Source organism: Artemia franciscana, chromosome 21 (assembly GCF_032884065.1).
Source record: "Artemia franciscana chromosome 21, ASM3288406v1, whole genome shotgun sequence".
Taxonomy (NCBI): Eukaryota; Metazoa; Arthropoda; class Branchiopoda; order Anostraca; family Artemiidae; genus Artemia; species Artemia franciscana.
This window is the reverse complement of record NC_088883.1, coordinates 16,491,099-16,505,992: the sequence shown is the minus strand read 5'-3', so window position 1 is coordinate 16,505,992 and position 14,894 is coordinate 16,491,099. Positions and strand designations below refer to the sequence as shown.

Here is a 14,894-nt window from a genome sequence, read left to right as displayed (position 1 = left end):
ATGTTTGGAAGGATATTGTGTGTCAGAGCTCTTATTTTGAATCCTGACTGGATCTGGTGACATTGGAGGGGAGGACCTAAAATATTGGAAAATGCTTAGAGTGGAGGGATCAGGATGAAACTTGGTGGGAAAAATAATCACAAGTCCTAGATACGTGATTGACATAACCGGAACGGATTCGCTCTCTTTAGGGGAGGGTTAATTCTGGAAAATTAGAAAAAATGAGGTATTTTTAACTTACGAAGGAGCGATCCGATCTTAATTAAATTTGATATTTGGAAGGTTATCGTGTCTCAAAGCTCTTATTTTGAATCCTGACCGGATCCGGTGACATTGGGGGAAGTTGGGGGGGGAAGCTTAAAATCTTGGAAAACGCTTAGAGTTGAGAAATCGGAATGAAATTTGGTGGGAAAAGCAAGCACAAGTCCCAGATGCGTGATTGACATAACCGGAACGGATCCGCTCTCTTTGGGGGAGTTCGGGTGAGGGTTAATTCTAAAAATAGAATAAATGAGGTATTTTTAACTTACGAAGGATTGTCCGGATCTTAAAGAAATTTCATATTTAGAAGAACCTCGTAATTCAGATCTCTTTATTTAAATTCCGACCGGATCCAGTGTCATTGGGGGGGGGGACGGGAAATCTTGGAAAACGCTTAAAGCGGAGAGATCAGGATGAAAGGTAGGAAGAATAAGGACAAGTTCAAGATATGTGACAGAAATAACCGGACCGGATCTGCTATCTTTGATGGAGCTGGGGGGGGGGAGAGTAATTCGGAAAAAATAGAAAAAATGAGGTTTTTGTAACTTACGAACGGGTGATCAGATCTTAATGAAATTTGATCTTTAGACAGATCTTGTGCTTTAAAACTCTCATTTTAAATCCCGACCAGATCCGGTGACATCGGGAAGCTGGAGGGGGAAATCGGATATATTGGAAACCGAAAATCTTGGAAAACGTTTAGAGTGGAGAGATCGGGATGAAACTTGATGGGAAGAAGAAGCCTAAGTTATAGATACGTGATTGAGATAATTGAAACGGATCCGTTCTCTTTAGGGGAGCTGGGGGTTATTGATTTGGAAAAATTAGAAAAATTGAGGTATTTTGACTTAAGAACTTGTGACTGGATCTTAATGAAATTTGATATTTAGAAGGAACTCATGTCTTAGAGCTCTTACTTCAAATCTCGACCAGATCTGTTGACATTGGAGGGAGTTGGAGGGGGAAACGGGAAATCTTGGAAAACGCTTATAAATGTCGTAAATACGTGATTGACGTAACCGGACTGGATTCAGTCTCTTTGGGGGAATTAGGGGGCGGGGTTCAGTGCTTTGGTGAGTTTGGTGCTTCTGGACATGCTAGGACGATGAAAATTGGTAGGTGTGTCAGGGAGCTGCACAAATTGACTTGATAAAGTCGTTTTCCCCAATTCGACCATCTGGGGTGGTGAAGGGAGAGGGAAAACTGAGGTATTTTTAACTTGCGAGTGGGTCATCGGATCCTAATGAATTTTGATATTTAGAAGGACCTCGTGACTCTTAGCTCTTATTTTAAATCCTTACCGGCATTAAGCCTCTGATTTTCCTTTTAAAGCAATCTATTGATTCTTAGAATTTTGCCACAGCTCATACCATATGAACTCATGGCTCTTGGCTCTTCCGATCTCGTCACAAGTGCCATATGAGCTCTTAGCTCCAATGGTTATGAAATCAGATGATTTTTTCTAAGCTGGTTTGGGTGAGAAATATCTATTTTTAACCAGAAGGTAGCCTTTAGGAAGAATTTTTCTATCTCCTCCGGTTTGTAGGTATGTTTATTGCTGTATAACAACTGTATTGTTATTGTAGGTAGAATATACTTTAAACGTTCATGTGGCATGGAAGGATTTAAAAATACCAGAAAGGGTACAAACGTGGCAGCCCAAGCTACAGGAATTAGCACCGCTTTGGTAAGTTTCTTTTCCTGTATAGTTGTCTTTATACGCACTAGCTGTATCTAAATGCCAAGGTGCCACTCAAGTTTTACAGTTGTCTTATCTTTAAAACTTATGAACTAATCAGAGCCAACGCTCTAGCGTTGCCTATAGTAAAGAGCCAACAAAATCAAAACACGGTAAAGGTGTAGAATAACGGCTCTTCAAGAGGAGACATGCTAAAATACAAAGAAAGAAATTTATCAGATTGCTAATTTTATTCTTGTTTCTATGGTTTGTTTGTGTTTCTGATAATCCATCTAAATACACCCTCCTAGAGTCGATATTCTACACCTTTACTCAAAACGCTCTATATGCATGCTGGCTGTCAAAAGGGAGTATCAGCAATATCTTAGGAATGGCTGAGTGTGTTAAGTTGAAACTGTCAGGATATGTTAAGGGGGATTTTGAAGAGTGATCAGAGGCCCCCCCTGACATTTATAGATGCCAAAAGAGCGGTACTTATATGATATCCAAATAAAGATTTGGCAATAACCATCTTGTTCAAAATAACTTAAACTGGAAATAACTATGCCTCTGGGGATGACACATCCTCACTGCCCCAAGGGTAAGAGCTGGGAGCTATGCAAAATGCCCGTTATATGGTTTGTTGTTGGGAAAAGAAGGCATATTGAATCCTGGGTCCTCAAAAAGGCTTAGACTACTTAGGTGAACTTTGACGGGAGTCAAAGTTCACCTAAGTCTTCACGGGATCTTGGTTTGACATAATTATTTGCATTTTTCTGTTTTATATTTTAGTTATTTTTTTTCCTCTCCGTGTTTATTTCTCTTATTTTCCCTTAAAAGAGATGCATATATTGATTATTTGATATAAATAAAAAACAAGTTTTTTTTTTAACTGAAAGTAAGGAGCGACATTAAAACTTAAAACGAACAGAAATTACTTCGTATACGAAATGGGCTGCTTCCTCATCAACGCCCCGCTCTTTATGCTAAAGCTTGATTCTTTCTCTCAACTCTTCTTTTTAAAACAGTAAAAAACTTTAGCGTAAATTGCGGGGCGTTGATGAGGAAGCAGCGTCTTTCATATACGAAGTAATTTCTGTTCGTTTTAAGTTTTAATGTCGCTCCTTAGTTTCAGTTAAAAAAACTTGTTTTTTTAATTTAATTTCTGAACGTTTTTGAATCAATGCATGTTTTGATTTTGGCTCTCTACAGAGGAATAATTAAAACGAAATTTGCATATTTTTGTTTGGCTAAATGACTTTCTCATAATTTTGATCGAATGATTTTGAGAAAAAAGAGCAGGGGAGGAAGCGTAGTTGCCCTCCGGTTTTCGGTTAATTAAAAAGGCATCTAGAACTTTTAATTTTTTACGAATCTTTTTATTAGTAAAAGATATACGTAACTTATAAATTAGCTTACGTAAAGAGCTTTTGTATTCTCATGTTATTATTACATATAAGAGGGGGTTCGCCCCCTCGTCAGTACCTCACTCTTTACACTAAAGCTTAAATTTTGTCCCAATTCATTAAGAATGACCCCTGAATCACAAAAGCCGTAGAGTAAATAGTTGAAATTACTAAAAAATACTTTAGCGTAAAGAGCGAGGTATTAGGAGGAGGTGAGTCCCTCATATGGGTAATAATTTCTGTTCGTTTTAAGTTTTAATGCTGCTCCTTACTTTAAAGCTGAAAAAAACTTTTTCATATTTATTTTTTCATTGTTTTTTTTTTGTAGCTAGTAATACTAGTAAATCCTGCGCGCCCTTCATGGAAATTTTCTTCCCCCATGACAAATTCCTCGATGGAAAGTTCCCCCAGCATATCCCCCTCTTCTCAACCCCTCCCCCAACCAAAAAATCCTCCTGAAAACGCCTGTACACTTCCCAATAACCATTGCTATATGTAAGCACTGGTCAAAGTTTGTAACTTGTAGCCCCTCTCACTTGGACCGTGGGGGAGTAAGTCGTCCCTAAAGACATAGTTATAAGGTTTTTCGACTACGTTGAATAAAATGGCTATCTCAGAATTTTGATCCGTTGACTTTGGAAAAATAATTAGCGTGGGAGGGGGCCTAGGTGCCCTCCAATTTTTTGGTCACCTAAAAAGGGCACTAGAACTTCTCATTTCCGTTAGAATGAGCCCTCTCGCAACATTCTAGGACAACTGGGTAGATACGATCACCCCTAAAAAAAAAAAAAAAAAAAACACAAACAAACAAATAAACATGCATCCGTGATCTGCCTTCTGGCAAAAAATAAAATATTCCACATTTTTGTAGATAGGAGCTTGAAACTTCTACAGTAGGGTTCTCTGATACGCTGAATCTGATGGTGTGATTTTCGTTAAGATTCTATGACTTTTAGGGGGTGTTTCCCCCTATTTTCTAAAATAGCGCAAATTTTCTCAGGCTCGTAACTTTTGATGGGTAAAACTAAACTTGATTAAACTTATATATTTAAAATCAGCATTAAAATGCGATTCTTTTGATGTAGCTATTGGTATCAAAATTCCATTTTTTAGAGTTTTGGTTACTATTGAGCCGGGTCGCTCCTTACTACAGTTCTTTACCACAAACTGTTTGATAAAGTTGGTTGATTGATTGAACAAAACCAGAACACGCTATTTGCAGGATGGTTGTCAAACGGGACTATCAGCAATATGCTGATAGATCTTAAGTTGCTGTGGGCTGTTAAAAGGGCTGTGGGTCTTAAGTTGAACATATTTCAGGGCATGTGGAGATGGATGTTGAAGAGTGATCGGTGGGAACTCAGCCCCCCTTACCCTTTTTAAGATCCTTCCTCAACATCGATTGAAATTTTTGAAAAGGCATTTTGCTCAAAATAGTGAAAAATTCTAACAATAATGTCTCCAGGAATGCTATGCCCCCACATCCCCAGGGGAAGGAATGTAAATTATGCAATTTACCCATGTGGATTCATCGTTAGAAGAGGAGAAAATTATGGATTCTAGGTGTGTCCGTGGATCTTAAGAGTGTCGAGGTGAAATTTTGTGGAATGTTGAGGGGTATTTTGAACTAAATCAAAAGACACTTCATGCATCTAGGCTATCATAAAGGCGTATATGCAGTATATTCTCGCCGGGTTAGCATGAAAGTTTCAGGGCCACTAACACTGCTGTTATGACTGCAAGTGCGACTACCTGCGACTGCAACTACTTTCAGGAAATAAAGAGGAGGGTATTGAACAAAATCAAAACGCACTATGTTCATAAAGCTTGTCAAAAAGAACGTATCAGCAATATTTTAGGAACGGCTTGAGGTATTAACCCAAGTTGAGAATTTCAGGGCATGATGAGGATGTTGCAAGGTCATGGGAAGGCAACTGAATATTAAGGTGAACCTTAAAGGAATGTCGAGGGGACGTAGAATTAAATCAAAACACTATGTGGACTGAGGTTATCAAAAGGGCGTATCTACAATATCTTAGGAACGGTTAAGGGCACTAACTTAAGATTTTTGAGGGCACTACTACAGCTGCGACTACTTGTGACAGTGACTAAGTGCGAAAACTACAACTTAAGACTGCGACTGCTTGCAACTGTGACTACTTCAACTACCTGGCGCAAGCGTTGTTAGTTTTGCAAGTTGTCCATTGTTTACACATAAGGTCCGCTAATGGGAAAGGATGTTCCCGGATTTGATCCCGGATGTTCAAAAACGCCTGGGGTGTTGAGGTGAAACTTACGAAATATTGATGGGGGTGTTGAAAAAAAGTAAACCAGACAATTTTCCTGCTGGTTGTCCAAAAGGTGTATCAGCAATAGCTCAGGAACGGCTGAGGGTATTAGGCTAAGCTGAAGCTTTTAATATATATTTTGGGGGATGTTGAAAGTGATTGGAGGGAAGCCAACTCTCCCTCTTGCTTATTTTGGACCTCCCTCCTTTAAACGTATCGAAATTTTGAAATAGCCATTTTCTTCAAAATAGTCAAAAAATTCAATTACTATTTCTCCAGGGATGTCATGTCCTCGTAGTCTCGGGACAAGGGTTGTAAATTATGTTATTTCCCTATTTTTACATACAAAATTTATCATTGATATAGAATTTACCTCAACATCATCCTCCATATACCTTGAAATTTTCAACTGGGTACCATTAGCCATTCTTGAGATAATGCATATGCGCCCTTATGACAAATGGGCTGCATATAGTGGCTTGACAAATTTCATAATCACCCTCAACATCCTCTGAAAGTTTCAACTTATTACCCGTAACAGATCCTAAGATATTCTTTATGTTCCACTTAGACAACCTTGATGCAAATGAAGTCTTCGGTTTTTTGAACATCCTAGCCGAAATTTCCTGAAAATTTATACTTAACAACTTTGGCCTTTCCTCATATGTTACCGATAAGCCCTTTTGACAACCGACATGCCCATAGTGTCCCAAGTTCAACATTTTCCTCAATATTATCCGAAAGTTTCAGCTTCATAGCCCTTAACCGTTCTTGAGATATTAAAGGTATGCCATTTTCACAACCTGGATGTGCTTTTGATGCGCATTCGCTTTAAACAAAGCAATTTACAGTTCAAATACTTTAAAGGCAGTCGGCAAAGAAAATGCATGTATAAAATGAAAATGAACTACAATTGTTATACTCATAAATGCTTTCATTAAAGCGCCATTGCGTAAAGAGTGAGGATTGAAGGAATGCTTAAACATCAGAATAAACAAGAAGTACATCCCTCCCCTTATGCAAGGAATTTTTTCTGTTTGCTTTAAGTTTTCGCTTTTAAGTTTGAGTTCCCTGATTTTTGATAGCCTTCTTGTGCTCCTTGATTTAAATAAAGGACCCTTTCAAGCAGGGGTGGATCCAGGATTTTTATTTTTTAGCAGGGGGTGCATGATAGGTTAATATCAGCAATTAAGGGGAACTTCATCAATTATGCGTCGTAGGTAGGTAGTGAAAATGGTCGCAAACTTAATCTAAAATCTGGTGAGGCTTTAAGTTCTAACAAATCTGTTGAAATTATAATGACATAAAAATATTGATTCAAAAAATAATAAGTTATAAAAACCACCCGCCATATAAAAATGACAAGCTGTTCACCATCCATAAAAAATATGATGTTTTAATATATCTGCATAATTTTTCGCCTTTGCACTTCTGACCACTATAGTGAGTGAGTTAAGTTAAGCTTTGTATTGTCAAAAAAATTGCTCTTGAACCATCTTTTGGAGTCATGGATTCTTAGTGATTATTTGTATTGGTCAAACCATTTAGCATGTCGCCTTACTTTACAGTATCACTTAGTAATTATAATAGTAATGAAGAGTAAGAAATGACGATTTAGATACACCTTATATATTCGTAAAAGATGTATTAAACATTAAATACTAGTTTGTTTAGGGGCGTAACAAGGAAAATAGATCAAAGAGATAGAAATACATAGAAGACATTTAAAACGTGGGTTTTAAGTATAGGCAATAAACCATTACCTAATTGTTATTTATTTTTAAAAATGGTGTTTTAATAAACAGTGTCAACTTTGACGAAATCTCAAAAATTTACTAATCAAGGTTTCGCTTTTTATAGCAACGTAGCCTATCTTTCCACTTTTTAAATTCTATAAGAAAAAGTCTATTTTTTTATTTCTACTCCCGTGATATCTATTTATTACACGGTCGATGTCTGCCTCAACATTTCAGTGAACGTTTATAAAGGAACGAAACGTATAAGTATAAGTGATAAAAGAAAAGTATAAGTGAACGAAAAGTCAGTTTAGACTTTTCGTTAGTATTTTCTATTATATTCATCCTAAAATATTTGAATAAAGACCAAAATTGTCAGAAAAATACGAACTTTAAACAAGATGCATGTAGGTATGTGCTTCAAACTAAGAATATGAGTTGAAATACTCCTTAAAAACAAATAATTGTGTGTTCATTTTTTTTTTGTATTTGATAGGTATTGATTGGCGATTTATATTTTGAGTGCTTCAAGCTATGGTAGATTTCTAATTATTTTTTTTTCTATCTACAGATTTTTTAGATATTCAATCCAAACGTTTAAAACTCGATATGTCTGCTGAGTACAAAAAAAATTTTGAAATTCAGCTTAGGGTTAGCATCAAGTAAGAGAATTGTCCTGTAAAAATTTTGATTAATAAATAACTAACCGTTGAAATGTGATTGGATGGCATGTATCAAAATAAGTTTAAAATCCTCAGTGGTATATATAGCATTTTAAAGAATTTTATGGAGAAATATATCTATACAAAAACAAAATCGTCTATACAAAAACATAAGTATGTTTTGCGACTGGTTGGTACTGAGAAAGTGAGAAATTCTGAAGTAATATTGTATTTGCATTCCATTTCCGTGGTTAACTCAAGTGGTGTGAATTTCCACCTTTTTTCAACATTATATTAGTAAATGTTTAAAAAAATCGATGCCATTCTACTGATTCAAACTGAAAATTCAGAGACTCATCTATACCGGCTAGATAAATAAAAATAAACACAATTATTTACCTTCCTTTTATAAACAATTTTTTGAAAATCTGTTTTCCTTAAATGATTACTCCGACCTTTGAAGGAGTATTTCGACTTTTGTACTTAGTTTTAAGTGTATTATTTCTAACGAGTTCTGTCTTTATTTTAGTGTTTTAAGATGAACAAAGGAGGTGATATGTCGTATAATGCAGAGCTTTAATTAGATGAAAATAGTCAGTAAAGTGGCCACTATTTGCTCAGCGAAATCCAAAACGCAAATTAATAATATCTTTGCACTTCTCATACATTTACTTTCCATTATAAAAATCCCCTTAAAAGCAACAATGGGGTAAATTTTTTTTAAAGATTTAAGTTTTTCACACCAGTTTGACAGCACAGTCCTGAAATATCATTCCGACAGCCTTAAGAAGTTAGGATTTTAAGTTTCCCCTCTTTGTTATTACAAAATGAAGATTTTTGCTTCCCACTAGGCTTTTGTGGTAATACGGACAGATTCCCTTGATAAACCTAAATTTAATTAATTTTTTAGGTGGTATGCGTCATCGGTAAAATCGAACAGAGACCACACAAAATAAATGGAACTTATGTTTCAAAGTTGTTTGCAATAAGAACCAGTCTTAACAGCTAAAAATTTAACAACTCAGCTATTAAAAACAAGTTGCAAAAAAATCGTCCTGACCTCAACCAGAGCAAGCGGTTCCAATCCCAAATCCACAACCACATTGAAGGGGGGGCGCCCCCTGCCCCCCACTTGGATCCGCCACTGCTTTCAAGGGATTTCATTTTAGATGAGCCGCTGTCCCATGTTTAATATTATACGAAAGAAGAGTGCCCCGATTAAGCGTGGAAATCAGCTCTGTGCTGAATCTGCTGATAAGGATTCCAGTTATTCCTGGAGTGGAAGGGAAATTCTTAAAAAAAAAACCTTCAAAAGTGATATAAGAAATTATGCCTGAAGAATTAATTTTCAGAGAGAATTTGGCGAATGTTTTCAGCTTTTCCTGATTTAGTTCTTGTGTTTGATGTAGATTGTTACATTCACTGCGGTTTGGAAATATATCATAGTTTTACTGTTAATTGTTCTTGAGGGAAAGGGGTCTGGAGTTTAAAGGGTAAAAGTTTTAGGAAAGTTTAGAATAGAATAGGTTTTATTTGCACAATCTCTCGTAGTCATAAAACTAAATTGCGCTTGTGCTTACAAAACAAAGGATTAAATCAAACGACAAAAAATCAGAAGAAAAATAGGATAAAATCAACAATTGTTTTACTTTGATGCAAAGAAAGGGATGAATGAGTTGGAAAAACGATTTGTGCGTGAAGGAGGTGCTGCTAATCTGTCAATTTTCTTCGACCTAGTACTTCGATGTTTCACTAAAACTGGTGGTAGTATCGATCTGTATTTATCACTTCTGAGAAGATATTGGCCAAATTCAAGGATCAAACTGAGACGACGCTCTTGAAGAGAGGGAATTTGTAAAGTGGATAATGCTAACTTATATTCGGTAAAAGCATCGCACAATATTCGGAATTTTTCAAGCGTTCTACATATCGAAATTCCATATTTCGAATCCCAAGAGATGGAAACAGAGTTATTGATGGTCAAATTGCCAATGTTTGTAAGTTGGAATTCTTTTTGCACGCTGCTACAAGCTCTCGGAGCATGAGTTTTGAACCTTTAGACGCTTGGGTGCAAACATTTCTGGTCTTTAGAAAAGATGATCAAAAACCTTTGGGGGAGGATAAGAGGCTCTAAGATGTCTTCTAGAAGAATCTTCGCACTATCTAAACGTATTTTCCCTTAACCTACTTTGGATTGTTCTTATGTAACACTAATTGTCAATTCAAACTGTTGGTGGGAGTAATAATTCAATACTCTTGTTGGTAAATTAATTTAATATTTTAAACTGTTCATGCTCTGTTTTCTATTCTCTTTGTTCTTCTTTATAGAAAGCCATTGAAATTGGTGTAAAACAAGTACGCGTCAAGATTTCTGGATTGGGACCTGGTAGAATGGTAAGTTTATGATTTGTATTTGTTTCATATACTACTTCACTCTTCAATTGGGATCTTAAGTGCAGCTCTTTTTCATTTGGGATGATTAGAAAGCTTCATGTTCTTAATTGATCCTAAGCTGTTCTTATATTGTTGTTCCCTGCTGCAAGAAATTTTCTCACTTGATCCATTCGGTTTACCATCCCATCATTTTTAATCGGTTTTCCTTCACATCCCCTTTGGTTTTGCTACTGTTTTTCTTTAGTAATGTGGCAGGGCTGGGATTATAATATCTTTTTCTAGGGAGTGAGGGGCAAAGTAGAACGTTCCCCTCTCCCCCCATAAATTGGCCTATTACTTAGGTCATACAAAGAAAGTTGGAAGCTTCTTGGGCTGCTTTATGGACATACCAATCTTTATTCATAGCCTTTCTTCACCTACAAAATTTTTTCTTGTTCGTTTGTTTCTGTCTTACTCCATAAGTGAATGTGTTTGCAGCGCGAGTCAACAAAAAATAAATTGATGAGCTTTGCAGTGCCGTTCTTTGATACCTGGGGTGCATCTCCCCCTCCCTCTCAGATCTGGCTTTGAAGTGTTTGTGCAGTACTAAGTCCCAGTCTCCTTAACCCTTTTTCTTTTCTTTCTTTTTTAAGTTAACCTGAGTATTGAGCCCTAACATTTGAAATTGAATGAGAAGTTGAGTAATAAAAATTCAAACCAAACTGAGACCTTTATCTGAAGTGCCTAAAAAGCATTTGGTTGGGAAAAACCTTGGAATCTTTATTAGAAGGAGAGTCCGAGTCATTAATTTACTTTATTTGTTTATGGGAAATGGACATACAGAAAATGTCGAATCCCACCTGAAGAAAAAAAATTTAATTTCCCAATAGTTTCAATGAACTTATGTAGGCCATTGGCTTAGAACCCACTGATATCTGGGGGCTCATTGATGCTAATCTGTCGTACTGTAAAAAAGTCATGTTTCTCGTTTGTTAAGAAGGGCTGTTTTATTTTGTAGCACCAGGCTTAATACGAAGTCAAATTTTAAGAAATTTTAGGCTTGGCGATGGAAATACACACTCAAATATAATTACATAAGTATTTACCACTGTCAAAAAACATTTAACGTGTTTATCCCTATTGATGTATTTTATTTGAATGCAATCATTATGTTGAGTCCTTTTTCTGAAGACCTTTTTTGATTTAGTTATTGAAGATTATTATTTAATTGAAAACTACAACTATTTGTCGAGTATTTTGAGCTATTGCTATACAAAAGTTTAAAACGCATTTTTGCACCATGTAACCAACCGAAAACGATTTTTGCTCATTTTAATAGCCTTTCCTTTTTTCTTTTGCTATGTTTGTTCCGTTTCTCTGGTTGAAGTTGACTTCGAAAAGAACTGACTTTCAATGGGTAAATCCTGGTTTTTACAAGTAAATGTAATAGAACAGTCATAACTTGCCATCTCATTATCCTCCTTCCTTGAACAAATTTTGAAGTAATTCGTAAGCTTCTGCTGACTTTAATGCAAAAAACAAAACATATACTTAGGCAAAGCTGATAAAAAGCACATTGAAAAAAACAACTTAACAACAGCAAAGACAAACACTCAAAAGAACACCTTTTGGGCTGATTGTAAGAAAATAAAGATGGCATTGCTGTTACCCTTTTCGTCCTAGAAGAAATGGCGAAAAGACTTTTGCCGCCCCCTCTGTTGTACTGAACAATTGGTTTAAATTTTAATTACAGTGTTTGGTTCATTTTTTTCTCTGGTGGATATCATATTGAATGGGTCATTGTAAAACTTGCCATAACATCTCATTTAAGAGCAAATCATAAGTACTGCAAAGCTTTGTCAGATTTTTTTGGAGGGGGGAAGCAACCGGGGACATCATTATGTTAAAAACTAATTATTTCGCAGATGGGAAGAGTTATAGAATCGGATGTTCGATTTGATATTATCTACAAACCTTAATATACGGATTTTTATCTTCTTCGCTTCCTGAGCTGGGGCCCTTTTTAGATCCTGGGTGAACTGTTTTTTGTTTGTTTGTTTGTGTTTTTTTTTGTTTACTGCTGCTAATTAAACTTATTAATTCGAGCAAAAGTTTATTTGAAAGGAAATGTAGAGGTGAACAAACCTATGTCACAAAAGTTCGATTGTGGCTAGTGGTTATGAGAAAAACAATTTATCTCAGTAACGGATAGAGTTCAATTATCAACAATCGGATTATCGGATCCGAATCAGTCGGATTTTGAGTGTTTAAACCAATATATGCTGAATTTCAGCCTCTTGGCTTGGATTCTGTGGTGGCGCAGTAGGTACGACCTTAGCTTGATAATACGCAGAGCGTTTTAGTGGGGGATAGAAGGGGCATTTGGCCCGGGCGCTAAAATTTTAGAGGCGGAAAATTTCGAATAATAATCCTACGGTTTTAATTATCTTGTAATTTTAGAAATTTTTATTAACAAAAGGGCGCAGTTAATAAATCTAATAATTAATGAATCATGAATGAATTAAGAAAATAATAATAATTTAAATAATAAATTAAAAATAATTGAAAAACAAATCGTTTATTTATTAAGAAATTCAAATAATTTTATTAGTAGATGAACATTTTGTGAAAATTTGGCCTGAAAACTTGTGGGAGACAGGGGGGGGGGTTGTTAATCAAGATTTTGCCCCGGGCGCTGGAGAAGCCAAAACTGCCGCTGGTTATAGGGACTCAGAGATCGAACCTGGTTGTAACAACACACTGCTTTTCAATTGCACACACTGGAAAAATCATTATTTTCCAATAATGTATATTTTGAATCAAACGCTCAATAGTTCAGTTGGCAATTCAATAAAGCTACCCAGAATGTCAGCCCTTTGTCCCCATCGACTTAGAGAGCTATAGTCTCTCCTTTTTATGATTCTTTCCTTGTTCCTAAACGGACCCGCTTTTAAATGAACAGACATGGATAATTCAAACTGCTGATTAATATATTTGGTGTACCTAAAATCTTTTTGAGTCGAATTTTCGCTTCTTGTTCCATTGACTTAGAGGACAATTTAATCCCTGTCGGTACATTCGTGGTTATATAGTCGTAATCAATGCTTAACCACACCCCTTTTTTGATACTGCAAATCATTTTAATAAACTTGAATAAGTGTTTAGTTGAATGTAAGCGTATATTCTCCAAGGGTTTTTAGAAATTGGCAGAGCTAAAAAATTTTGCTTGATTATTGGACTTTTTTATGTCTAAAATCCTTTTATCCTTGATTTTGGCGTCTTGGCCTATTTTTGGGAAATACGCACTCCTTAATTAATATCCTGCTCTCAAAAGAGCTGGTATTGGCTTAAAACCAATTTATCTAGTAAACAACTGGTCATCATATTATTTTTTATGTTCGTTTATATTCGGCTTCGCAAGATCCTTTCCAGAAGTGTGGTTCAATACCGCTTTCTAGGGCTATAATGAAAGAAAGGTTGAGATGGTTAGGGCACGTTCTGCGGATGAAGGATGACAGATTGTCCCTTTCGGCCAGCCGTCTTTGGCTAAACAGAAAGCAGGTCGCCCTCGTCTGGGGTGGGAGGATGTCATAAAGAAAGATTTAAAGAAAATTGGAACTTCTTGGGAGGGTGTAAAGAGGGATGCTCAGAATGGATTGGGATGGAGGAGGATCGTACGTAGCTGTGTTGGCCTCAAGTGGCTTGGTGCTGCGGTGAGTTGTTAGTGGTAGTAGTAGTAGCATCACATAGCAACCCCATATTAGATCTTTATTTCTCAACCCCATATTAGATCTTTATTTCTAACGTTAATTTATTCAGGACAGAGTCCTTTGAGTAAGGACAAATCTTTATGGATGGTTTGTATGACTCCTGGTGTTGGAAGAAGAACCCTTTTTTTCTGTATCAGCTATGCCTTGAAAATATTGACAAAATTGCCACGTCTCGAAATGCCACGTCTATTAGCATTACTAACATTTTCCCTCTAAAACTGCTATTGTGTTAAATTGGTGATTTTTTTTCAATTTTTTTCTAAAATGCTATTTCCCAAAAAATCTGATAGCTTTTATGGTTCTTTTTCTGTTTCACAGAAATGATATCTTTAGGCTAAATTAAATCAGGCACACGCAATCAAGATCTGGCCTTTTTTTTTATAAACACCTTTCTATATTTTGCTTTTGACTATTTTTGGCTTTCAGGTATTGCCCAAATATCCCCCCTTCTCTTCTAAGACATTGGGCACTCTGAAATAAATAACTGGTTTCTCCACTTTTATCCGATCTTGCATGATTGCCATGCCTTTGATTCTTAGATAAATAATTTAATCTAACTTTGACGACCGGAAAGCTTCTTTGACAATTCTCCACCAGCTCTTAGCAGAAGAATTTTGAAACTTGGTAGACGATTGCTCACTTTACTGAACTTGAGATTGCCGAATCGCGCGTATGCGTCAGTGTTTGCTTTTATGAAATCAAATCTGTCCTTTACGATCT

General features: G+C 36.2%; 1 protein-coding gene across 1 annotated transcript in view; it reads left to right on the top strand.

The window, feature by feature from the left end:
* The window catches only part of LOC136040591 (small ribosomal subunit protein uS11m-like), a 51,010-nt gene that overhangs the window by 27,252 nt on the left and 8,864 nt on the right, over positions 1-14,894 (top strand). Inside the window, exons 3-4 of the mRNA XM_065724848.1 lie at positions 1,848-1,948; positions 10,360-10,425. Coding sequence (XP_065580920.1) covers positions 1,848-1,948; positions 10,360-10,425 — 167 coding nt within the window. The remainder of the gene's footprint in view (positions 1-1,847; positions 1,949-10,359; positions 10,426-14,894) is intronic.